The sequence below is a fragment of the Oncorhynchus tshawytscha genome, linkage group LG26 (genome assembly GCF_018296145.1).
Source record: "Oncorhynchus tshawytscha isolate Ot180627B linkage group LG26, Otsh_v2.0, whole genome shotgun sequence".
NCBI classification, from domain to species: Eukaryota; Metazoa; Chordata; class Actinopteri; order Salmoniformes; family Salmonidae; genus Oncorhynchus; species Oncorhynchus tshawytscha.
Genome location: NC_056454.1, coordinates 26564252 through 26575570, shown reverse-complemented (window position 1 = coordinate 26575570; position 11319 = coordinate 26564252). Strand labels below are relative to the sequence as shown.

Here is an 11319-nt window from a genome sequence, read left to right as displayed (position 1 = left end):
GCCCGTCAGGAAGTCCAGGATCCAGTTGCAGAGGGAGGTGTTTAGTCCCAGGGTAGCTTAGTGATGAGCTTTGAGGGTACTATGGTGTTGAACGCTGAACTGTAGTCAATGAATAGCATTCTTCCTTTTGTCCAGGTTTGAAAGGGCAGTGTGGAGGTCAATAGAGATTGCATCATCTGTGGATCTGTTGGCATGGACAACCTTGGAATAATTGTTAATGATTTCTTGGAATAATTTTTCTTGACTTCTGCAGACACTTTTCCTGAGCTCAGACTCTCTCAGCATGAACCTAAAAGCAGGGGATTAATTATTACCACAATTATTTTCATTTTTTTAACATTATGGGGAATGTGAGTGGTCCTGCAATTGAGTTCTCACTCACTCCATCCCTCCTTTTAGTTCCTTTATTCCCTCCCTTACTCCTCATCTCCTGTTGGTCCAGTAGCCATGGTTACAAAGCCTATCGATTAGATGCCATCTGATTCCAGACCAGCAGAAACAAAAGATGACAACAGATGGCAACCAGACGGAAAGAGAGAACAGATAAATGAACTGAGTTTCACTCTGCATGTTGGTCAATTACTGTGCTTCACAATCTACTGTGGATAAGATTCACCATTAAAACAATTGAAGATACAGAGACAAGCAAACAGTCAGAACATGGGTGAGTGAGAGAAATGGGACAGCTTCAAAACCTTGGCAATTCAAACATTTGTGATATAAACCTTGGATAGAAAACACTGTAGGGAGGAAGAGACGAATGAGAGAGAGGGAATTGTGAAAGGAAGGAAAAGGAAAGCTTAATATAGAGAAGCAGACGTTCCTCAAATGCATCCTGGACTCAAGGGAGACAGGGAGTGCGCACACGCACTGACAGGCACAAACACACAGAATTACACATACATTTTATTGGAATCCACAATGGAACATTGAGCCTACAAAGGAAGGATCCATATTTTAAGGGGCCCAGATTGACTTGGTTTCACACACACAGAGACAGATGAGAGAGGAGGTAATGGTTAGAGGTTTGAGGCTCCCTCATTCCGTTTACATGATGGAACAGATGGTGTCCAGGCTAGAGCAGACCAGGGATACACCCAGGAGAGAGAGGGGGAGAATGAGAGAGGAGGTGATGGTTAGAGGTTTGAGGCTCCCTCATTCCGTTTACATGATGGAACAGATGGTGTCCAGGCTAGAGCAGACCAGGGGTATACCCAGGAGAAGAGGGGAGAATGAGAGAGGAGGTGATGGTTAGAGGTTTGAGGCTCCCTCATTCCGTTTACATGATGGAACAGATGGTGTCCAGGCTAGAGCAGACCAGGGATACACCCAGGAGAAGAGGGGGAGAATGAGAGAGGAGGTGATGGTTAGAGGTTTGAGGCTCCCTCATTCCGTTTACATGATGGAACAGATGGTGTCCAGGCTAGAGCAGACCAGGGGTACACCCAGGAGAGAGAGGGGGAGAATGAGAGAGCGAGGAGAGAAGGAAGAAGAGAAGGAGGAGAATCTTACTTTGATTCAGCCACACAGAAATGATCTTGACAACAAAGTTGACTTATTATTTATCTTGTACTATACAATTAGCATGGGTGCTTCCCATAAGGGCCAGTTGTTTGGGTGGCTAGCTGGTTGGTATAGGCTACTGACTGGGCACAGATGTCAGTTCAACGTCTAGTTTTGATTTACATTTGGTTGAGTTGTCAATTAACGTGAATTCAACGTGAAATGATCACCATGTCATTGGATTTAGGTTAAAAGTTGGGTAAGAAAAATACGACCTGACCTTACGTTGATGGCTTTTTGCAAATCCAACTAGTTTTCCATGTTGATTCAACGCCATCCAAAAGATTTTTGGGGTTGAAATTACATGAAAACAATGTTGATTCAACCAGCTTTTGCCCAGTGGGTACGGTTATTCTGGACTGAGCACAGTTTGGTACAATTGATCTCCATTGATTCAGTGTTTAAGGTGAATTAAGCTCTTGAAAGGATTCCCAATATGTCATCCTGTCAAAAGGAACCACAGAAAATCAATAGGTGTGATCTATCCTTCCCGTCTGGGTGATCGGCAACTGAATATACTGTTGCACAATTACAGCACCACACCATGAGGACAACATGGAACTGAGACACTTCCTTTTCATAGTACTCAAAATTACTTCCCACACAAATCTACTGGGCTTCGTAATGCAGGCATTTTTCTTAATCTGCATAGTATTTATAAAATACTACAAAAGTAGAATCATTAACAAAAGTATATTACAAATTAACTTTCATGTGGTGCTGCCGTATCATGTAGAGTAACAGGGAAACTGTGTGTGTGTGTGTGTGTGTGTGTGTGTGTGTGTGTGTGTGTGTGTGTGTGTGTGTGTGTGTGTGTGTGTGTGTGTGTGTGTGTGTGTGTGTGTGTGTGTGTGTGTGTGTGTGTGTGTGTGTGTGTGTGTGTGTGTGTGTGTGTGTGTGTGTGTGTGTGACCCAAGGTGAGGGGTACAGCAGTCTATGGACCAATTACTGTAGACAGGTGCTTTATTGTGGAACACACACTCAACACACACACACACACACACTGTCTCTATTTTTTCTTACCTACACCCATGCACACACATACCCTTCCCCTGTGACAGCGTAACAGTGTGTGTTAGGTCTGACAGTATGTCGGCTGGCCCTATGGCCACCCTATTCCCTTGACACCCCTACACAATCTGATTGGGATGGAGCCACAACATGGGTCCATATGTCCCTTTTTCAGCTATGCTGTTTCCTTCATTTATTAGTCTGTTCGTTTCTCTGTGTAAGAAGGGGCATATTTTACATGTAATATGGTAGCATTAGCTTAATATCATGATATTTGGGTAATTGGTCCAAGTAAAAGAGTAACCTCTATTGAGCTTGCTATTGATCTGTTTATGTCTCTCATTGGTTATACAGTATAACATGTGACTTCCAATATACCCTCCATCGCTTCTCTGCCTCACCCTCCCAACCTTGTAGAGTGGCTTTATTAGCTCCCCAGGCCAATTACAGTGACAGTGATAGCTAAGCAGGTGTTATGCTGTAGTTTTACAGTGATAAAGCCCTATACTCTCTCCCCTTTTACTGCTCCCAGATCATCTATAAGCTTATTGAACTGTTAAACATCAATTTCTCATCACCATGACCAGGTCCACCAAGGTGCTGGGTTGCCTGGGAACAGTATACCTTGTTATTTACTCAATAATAAAGGTGCTTGTGAAGCAGGCTGCTGTGGTGGTCATCTTTGTGTGTGACTGGATGGTGGAACAAGATAGCATGCGTTTCAGTTAGATTCAGTGATGGAGGTTATTTGTGTTTTGGAGATGACATATCCATACAAAAACCATTACTGGAACAATTGGTAATCATTGCATCAATCAATTGATTAAGATATATGTTATGTGTGGTGTCACTGATGAACATCGTGATCATCTCACTAGCACCTTTACCCAATACGATATGTCACCATTAGTGTCTATATATTATCGCAGGGGAGAGGAGGAGGAGGAGGAGGGAGGGTGAAAGAACAACGAGGCAGACAATACCATTCCTCATGTATTCCTCATGCTGCAGTCACTCCCCGCGAGGCTTTATTATGGGTTCGGCTCTTCTTATCTCTCACACAATCTGGCACGCACAAGAGAGTCAGCACGCGCGAAGGTGAGACACGAGCAGGCGGAAGGATTCCCTGTAATCGTTCCCCTCACAGAAGAATGGTCCCTGACATGCAGTTTACTAAAGCGCATCATAATATCACGGAAAAACAAGGCGGACTACAGGAGTCACTCTCTCCACGAGCGCACCCTCTCCTCACAACAACCTAATTTGTTTTCTTCAGCGGAGGTCAAGAGACAACACTTAAGAAAATCTGTCCTCAAACAATCAAGTGATGCTCAAATGAAAAGAACGAAAGAACGAACGACAACAGAAACACCTGTCGTCCACTTATAATTAGTTAATGGACACGTAAAATAGTTTTGAATAGACTAACATCTAATTTGAAGTTGGTATCACCTATAATCAAATAAATGTTGATGAGAAGGGTTGGAGATGTGTGACCGTGGGTGACACCAACGAGAGTTTTTACAGTGGAAATAACTCTTCAGGGGTGCACCCTTGGATAAAGTTGAGCAAATTAAAATTGGTGAGTCGAAACATTCCTCAAAGTGAAACTAATAACTGATTTATGCTGGCTGGTTTTAAAGCATATCTTTTTCCTTTTTATACGTGGCATTTATTTTATTATAGAAATAGTTACAGTGGTTTATGATCATTTACGTTACCCCCTCTAAACGTTACATGATGAGGCGGCAGGTAGTCTAGTGGTTAGAGCGTTGGGCCAGTGTACAAAAGGTTGCTGGATCGAATCCTCGAACCGATAGTTTAAAACAAAAATCTGTCCTTCTGCCCCTGAACAAGGCAGTCATTGTAAATAAGAATTTGTTTTTAACTGAATTGCCTAGTTAAATAACGGTAAACTTATTTTAATGAATCATGGTTCCTTTATATGACCCAACATATAAAGGATATCCCGTTTGTGTCTCTGCGTATTTCAAACGCGCGTAATTCAACCATACAGCGGATGAATCGTCTGCAAGACAGATGGCCAGCTGCTCACGTGAATCCAGAGCTCTCCCAATAATTAATTTCAATTAAGTCAGATGATGATTTAATGTCTGCTGTGTTCGGTGGTCTCTGTTCGCAGCTATAGGATTAAATGAAATGCAGCCTGTGGAAATTTGATTCGATAAAATGGGCAGATGAGACCGTTTTAAAAGGGTCAAGACTAGACAGAATTGCAAAACTTTATGAATAGTAATAAGCTATTTTCGAAAGATCTTTTTAAGGGCTTTTTAATAATACAGATACTCCACATTGTATCAACAGGGAAATAAGCACCTACATCAGACCATAACAAGCATAGACGAAAGTGATTTGTTAGAATCAGCACAAAGGACAGCGCACAACAGGTTTGCGAACATGCGCATCTTGCAAAAATATTCTCTCCGTTTTTAAAAATCGAAAATCGAATTGTCCATAGAAACTTAACATATTCTCTCACATATACTTTGTTACAATACTAAATCCTATTTTTCCCACAGGGGTTGAACCTTTGATCTGAAAACCAACCACAAAACAGACGGCCTGAAGATGATGCTGAGTCCTGACCAGCCAGACGTTGACCTGCCCTGGGGGCAGCCCGACACAGAGACCCTGCTGAACAGCATCAAGATGGAGTGCGCCCCCCTGCCCGCGGAGCCCGCAGAGGGCGAAGGCAAGGCGCGCTCTCTGTCCATTCCTTCCCTCAGCAGGGAGGAGAAGAGGAGGCGGAGGCGCGCTACAGCCAAGTACCGGTCCGCGCACGCAACAAGAGAGCGCATTCGCGTCGAGGCTTTCAACGTTGGGTTCGCCGAGCTGAGGAAGCTTCTCCCGACACTTCCGCCAGACAAGAAGCTGTCCAAGATTGAGATACTCCGGCTCGCAATCTGCTACATCACCTACCTCAACCATGTACTGGATGTGTAGGTCATCAGTCAAGGATGGACACCGTCAGTGAAGGAGAGAAGAAGACTGAAGATGGAGACTGGGTAGGGTGGACTGCATACGAATGCTTGATAGACATTGTTGACACATATCTGGCCTGGGAGCACTGCTGTGCCTGTAGTGTGTGCCCAAGTGCCCTGTGTGCTGCCACTCTAGGCCAGAGTCACACAGTAAAACAGGACCTAATGTCTTTCTCTTTCTCAGTGTTGTGAAGGAAAGAAACTACTGCCCCACTGGACTTACCCACAGACTTACCCAATCGAATCCAAATTTGCAGTGTCAGAAAACGCAATAATGTCGGGTGATCCTACTTCTTATAGGTTTATTAGCCTAGTATTGAAAAGCTGTCCTGTTAGCCAATACTAGCCATGGCGAAACTTCTCTCCGGACAGGGCTGATTTAAAAGATCTGTAGCTGTAGAGATTCGCTGAAATCAGTGATGAAGTTCAAAGTAGAATATAAGTGCCACTTATTTACAGATATGATATGTTGTATATTATATTCGTTATTTGTTTTTGTATTAGGCTTAGTAAGTTATGTATTTAACAATTCATGTTTACATTGTAATGTCTTATGTCTGGTGTTTGCACATACATATTTATTTGTAATATATATAACAATTATTTATACTCTGACAACAGAACGAATACTGTTGCTCTTTATTGCACTTTTTAAACGGATTTTATCTATTAAAAATTTCCCAAAATGTTTTTGAAATCCCTGTTAAATCCAGAGGTTGCAAGTGAGATTGCAGTGTTTTGTTTGGTAGGGTGAGACACAGTTTCAGCTTTAGGCCTACAATTTCATTATTAGCTTTTTCGATTGTCCAGAAGTTTGTTGGTTTCATGTTCAGCTTTTAAGGACATTTAAAAAAAAAAATTCTGTGACAAACTCCATAGTTTACTTTAGCCAATACCTGCTTTCCAAAGATTGCTTAACATTTCAGGGTGTCCTTTTGTAGTATGCCATATATATAACACACCTAAACAGCTTTTGTTAATAAATTAATACATTCTTAATACATTTTTTTCATCTTAAACGTTTGTTGTTGTATGGACATTCTGGCAAACGTTCAGGTGGAAATTCGACTAAAACATTTCTAAACTAAAGATATCTGTGACGCCAGGCTATTTCATAATTTCCCCAGATTGGAGAGGCGAGGTCTGTGCCAGTATCTGAGCTGGGGATTCGCTCTGCAGCGGGAGAACAGACGCTCTCCCCACGGAAGGGGCAGGTGTTCCTGCAGACGAGCAGAGACAACCGCATTACAGCCCATCCGTCTGACAAATCCCCCGGGACGGGCGCGGGCGCACACACACACACACACAAACACACACACATACACATACATTTAGGGAGAGGTGACATGGGAATAATGGACAAACGCAAAAAGCATCATATTGGCTGGACAAAGAGAGCTTATTCGATGGATAAATAATCCGGACAATAATTGTAGGCTGTAGGCCTAATATTATTTGGATAGCCAATTGATAAATAATGCAACATAAAGCAGCACAGCAAATGCTACATGAAAAACATTAAATATTTAGAAACAAACAAGATTTTCTACATGGAAATTCATGTCAGTTTTGTGAATACAGAAGAAGCATGTTGTGGGTCTAATTCGTTAAACAAAACAAAACCTATTGAAACAAACTAGGCTAATACTTTGTTCAAGCTAATTATTTTCAATTAAATAATCTATAAAAAAATATACATCAAGTAAATTTGGAGAGCTAAAAAGCTTGCATCAACTAAAGCCACAAAGCAAAATTATAAGAAGGAGAAAATGAAGGAAATGTCACATAGGGGAAAGTGGAGTAAGTTGTGCCAAAGGGTTGGTTGAGCCGTTACAAAGGTTATACATCAGTTTGAGTCTCTATAAGCTACAATATGAGGTCCTAAACCTTGCAGAAAGTGCAGCCTTGTAGCTGTGTGGGCTAATATAGTCAAAATGGCGGCTTTGGTGTAAATTGTGAAATTTGGCCAGGTGCAAGTTGAGGAAATGGTTAATCAATGTACCCCATAATGATGACACTTTGTCAGTTTTATGCACAGTACTTTGAAGACACCACACATTTGTGTGCTTAGTCAAGTTCAAATGATGACAAATGCCTCCCTGGGTCTCCCGAGTGGCACAGCGGTCTAAGGCACTCCAGCGCAGTGCTAGAGGTTTCACTACAGACCCAGGTTCGACCCCGGGCTGTAATCCAACCGACTGTGATCTGGAGTCCCATAGGGCGGCACACAATTGGCCCAGCATTGTCCAGGTTAGGGGAGGGTTTGGTTGGGGGGCTTTACTTGGGTCATTGCACTCTAGCGACTCCTTGTGGCGGGACGGGCAGTTGGGTTTGCCTCCCTCTAGGACAGAATTGAAATGTTTTCTTCCCAATGTGTTAAAAATGTGTCCATATATGCCTACCCTGTCCCTATGTTCATCTACCCTAAACCTGGGGTAAATTGTGCCAAGAGACCACTTTCTTTTGGATAAGCTAAGTTTTCAAACTGTTATGTTTACATGAATTCTGAATATTTCCAGGGATACACAACATCCTGAAATATATGTACAGTGCCTTCAGAAAGTATTCATACCCCATAACCCAACATGTTGTTGTGCTACAGCCTGAATTCAAAATGGATTAAACATATTTATTTCTCACCCATCTACACACAATACCCTATAATGATCAAGGGAAAACATGTTTTTATACATTTTTGCAAATTTACATAGGTATTCACACCACTGAGTCAATATATGTTCGATTTACCTTTGGCAGAGATTACAGCTGTGAGTTTTCTGTGTAAGTCTAAGAGTTTTGCACACCTGGATTGTACAATATTTGTCCATTACTCTTTTCTTCAAAATTCTTCAAGCTTTGTCAAATTAGTTGTTGATCATTGCTAGACAACCATTTTCAGGTCTTGCCATAGATTATATACATATAACTCAGCCACTCAGGAACATTTACTGTCTTCTTGGTAAGAAACTCCAGTGAAGATTTGGCCTTGTGTTTTAGTTTATTGTTCTGCTGAAAGGCAAATTAATCTCCCAGTGTCTAGTGGAAAGCAGACTGAACCAGATTTTCTTCTTGGATTTTGCCAGTGTTTATCTCCCTTCCATTTGTTTTTTTATCCTGAAAAACTCCCCAGTCTTTAACGACTACAAGCATACCCATAACATGATGCAGCCACCACCATTCTTGGTAATATGGAGATTTGTACTCAGTAATGTATTTCATTACATTTGCCCAAACATAACACTTTGTATTCAGGACAAAAAGTGAATTGATTTGCCAAATAGTTTGCAGAATTACTTTAGTGACTTGTTGCAAACAGGATACATGTTTTGGAATATTTTTATTCTGTACAGGCTTCCTTCTTTTCACTCTGTCAATTAGATTAGTATTGTGGAGTAACTACAATGTTGTTATCCTTCTTCAGTTTTCTCCTATCACAGCCATTAACCTCTGTAACTGTTTTAAAGTCACCATTAGCCTCATGGTAAAATCCCTGAGTGGTTTCCTTCCTCTCCGTCAACTGGGTTAGGAAGGACACCTGTATCTCTGTAGTTACTGGGTGTATTGATATACCAACCAAAGTGCAATTAATAACTTCACCATGTTAAAAGGGATATTCAATGTCTGCTTTTTTATTTTTATCCATCGACCAACAGGTGCCCTACTTTGCGAGGCATTGGAAACCCTTCCTGATCTTCGTGGTTGTATCTGTATTTGAAGTTCCCTGCTCGACTGAGGGACCTTACAGATAATTGTATGTGTGAGGTACAGAGATGAGGTAGTCATTCAAAAATAATGTTTAACACTATTATCGCACACAGAGTGAGTCCATGCAACTTATTATATTACTTGTTAAGCACATTTTTACCCCTGAACTTGCCATAACAAAGAGGTTGAATACTTATTGACATTTCAGGTTTTCATTTTTAATACATTTGTAAAAAAATAAAAATAATAATTAAGAACATTATTCCACTTTGACATTATTAGTATTGTGTGTAGGCCAGTGACAAAAAAAATCTCTCTCACTCAGCCCTAGGGGGGGTGGGGTATTGTCTGTGGCCACTCCAGCAGCAGGGGCTTGGGCGAGAGCTGGGCCTGAGCTGGCCTATAGGCCCTTTGTCTCCACACACAGATGGGCCGTAAGAATCCCACAAGCTTCGAGGTAGGGGGACAGAGAGTGGAGAAAAAATGATGTTTGACTCTGGTATAGGATACAAAAACACACATAAATAGCTAGCCGAGTGGTTAAGGGTGTAATTGCTCCAGGGTCAATGTCAATAATGGCTGATCCCTGGTTGTGACCCCACTCTCCAAGGGTGTCTCGGGGGGAGTTGGCATATGAAAAAAACACATTTCCAATTCACATGCATATAATAAAAATGTGTACATGTGTGAAATAGGACAACAGTACCAACCTAAAAAATATAGAAACACACACACACAGAATCAATGCCAATGGGTGTGAAATAATTATGTGGTGCAAGGCTGCCCTCTGTTGGTCTATAATACTATAGACTATTGTAGAAATAAGCATGTCAATGATCAGCAGCCCTTCAAATGTGAGTGCATTAAAAAGATGGGAACACACACAAACAAACTGAGGAAGGAGAGCCTGGCCATTCTCAATGTAAATATTTAGCCACAACTACCCCTTTAATATTCACAGATCTGAAAGAATTGGACAGGTAAAAACAGGCTATCCTTTCACACTTACTGCAAACACAGTAAGGATTTAGTTTAATAAGACGAGTGGCTAGGGACGGTAATGACACAACGCTTCTGGGGGTCCTTATCTATTATACAGCAGAGTGTAGCCCAGACTACAGTGTCATGGGCTACACAGCTGACTGAATTTGACTTGTGTGTGTGTGTGTGTGCAGGCAAGCACAACTGCAGGGGTTCCAGGATTATTTCCAGCAACATTGCAAACTGTTTAAGAGACTGACGGACAGAGTCTGGTAGTGCTATAGTCCTCCCTGCCAGACTGACAGACAGAGTCTGGTAGTGCTCTAGTCCTCCCTGTCAGACTGAGGGACAGGGTCTGGTAGTGCTCTAGTCCTCCCTGTCAGACTGAGGGACAGGGTCTGGTAGTGCTCTAGTCCTCCCTGTCAGACTGAGGGACAGGGTCTGGTAGTGCTCCAGTCCTCCCTGTCAGACTGAGGGACAGGGTATTGTAGTGCTCTAGTCCTCCCTGTCAGACTGAGGGACAGGTTCTGGTAGTGCTCTAGTCCTCCCTGTCAGACTGAGGGACAGGGTCTGGTAGTGCTCTAGTCCTCCCTGTCAGACTGAGGGACAGGGTCTGGTAGTGCTCCAGTCCTCCCTGTCAGACTGAGGGACAGGCTATTGTAGTGCTCCAGTTCTCCCTGTCAGACTGAGAGACAGCGTCTGGTAGTGCTCTAGTCCTCCCTGTCAGACTGAGGGACAGGGTCTGGTAGTGCTCCAGTCCTCTCTGTCAGACTGAGGGACAGGGTATTGTAGTGCTCCAGTTCTCCCTGTCAGACTGAGAGACAGCGTCTGGTAGTGCTCTGGTCCTCCCTGTCAGACTGAGGGATAGGGTCTGGTAGTGCTCTAGTCCTCCCTGTCAGACTGAGGGACAGGGTCTGGTAGTGCTCCAGGTCTCCCTGTCAGAATAAGCAACAGAGGAATTGGAAACCATTTAAACTCCTGTAGAAGTGGCACTATGGTTATTGTGAGTATGTATGTTCCTTTTACTCCACCTTCTAGTGAGTTTACACAAACAGTA

At 42.5% G+C, this 11319-nt stretch overlaps 1 protein-coding gene across 1 annotated transcript; it reads left to right on the top strand.

Moving 5' to 3' along the window:
- Positions 1-4979: 4979 nt before the first annotated feature.
- Positions 4980-6531, top strand: LOC112224935 (helix-loop-helix protein 2-like). Its single transcript, XM_024388530.1, has one exon. It carries the CDS (start codon positions 5164-5166, stop codon positions 5536-5538), a length of 375 nt encoding a protein of 124 aa, XP_024244298.1. The 5' UTR covers positions 4980-5163; the 3' UTR covers positions 5539-6531.
- The last annotated feature ends 4788 nt before the right edge of the window (positions 6532-11319 follow it).

What these genes read in the sequence shown, in the direction of transcription:
- LOC112224935 (XM_024388530.1), top strand. Translation starts at nt 5,164, where the DNA reads ATGATGCTGAGTCCTGACCAGCCAGACGTTGACCTGCCCTGGGGGCAG.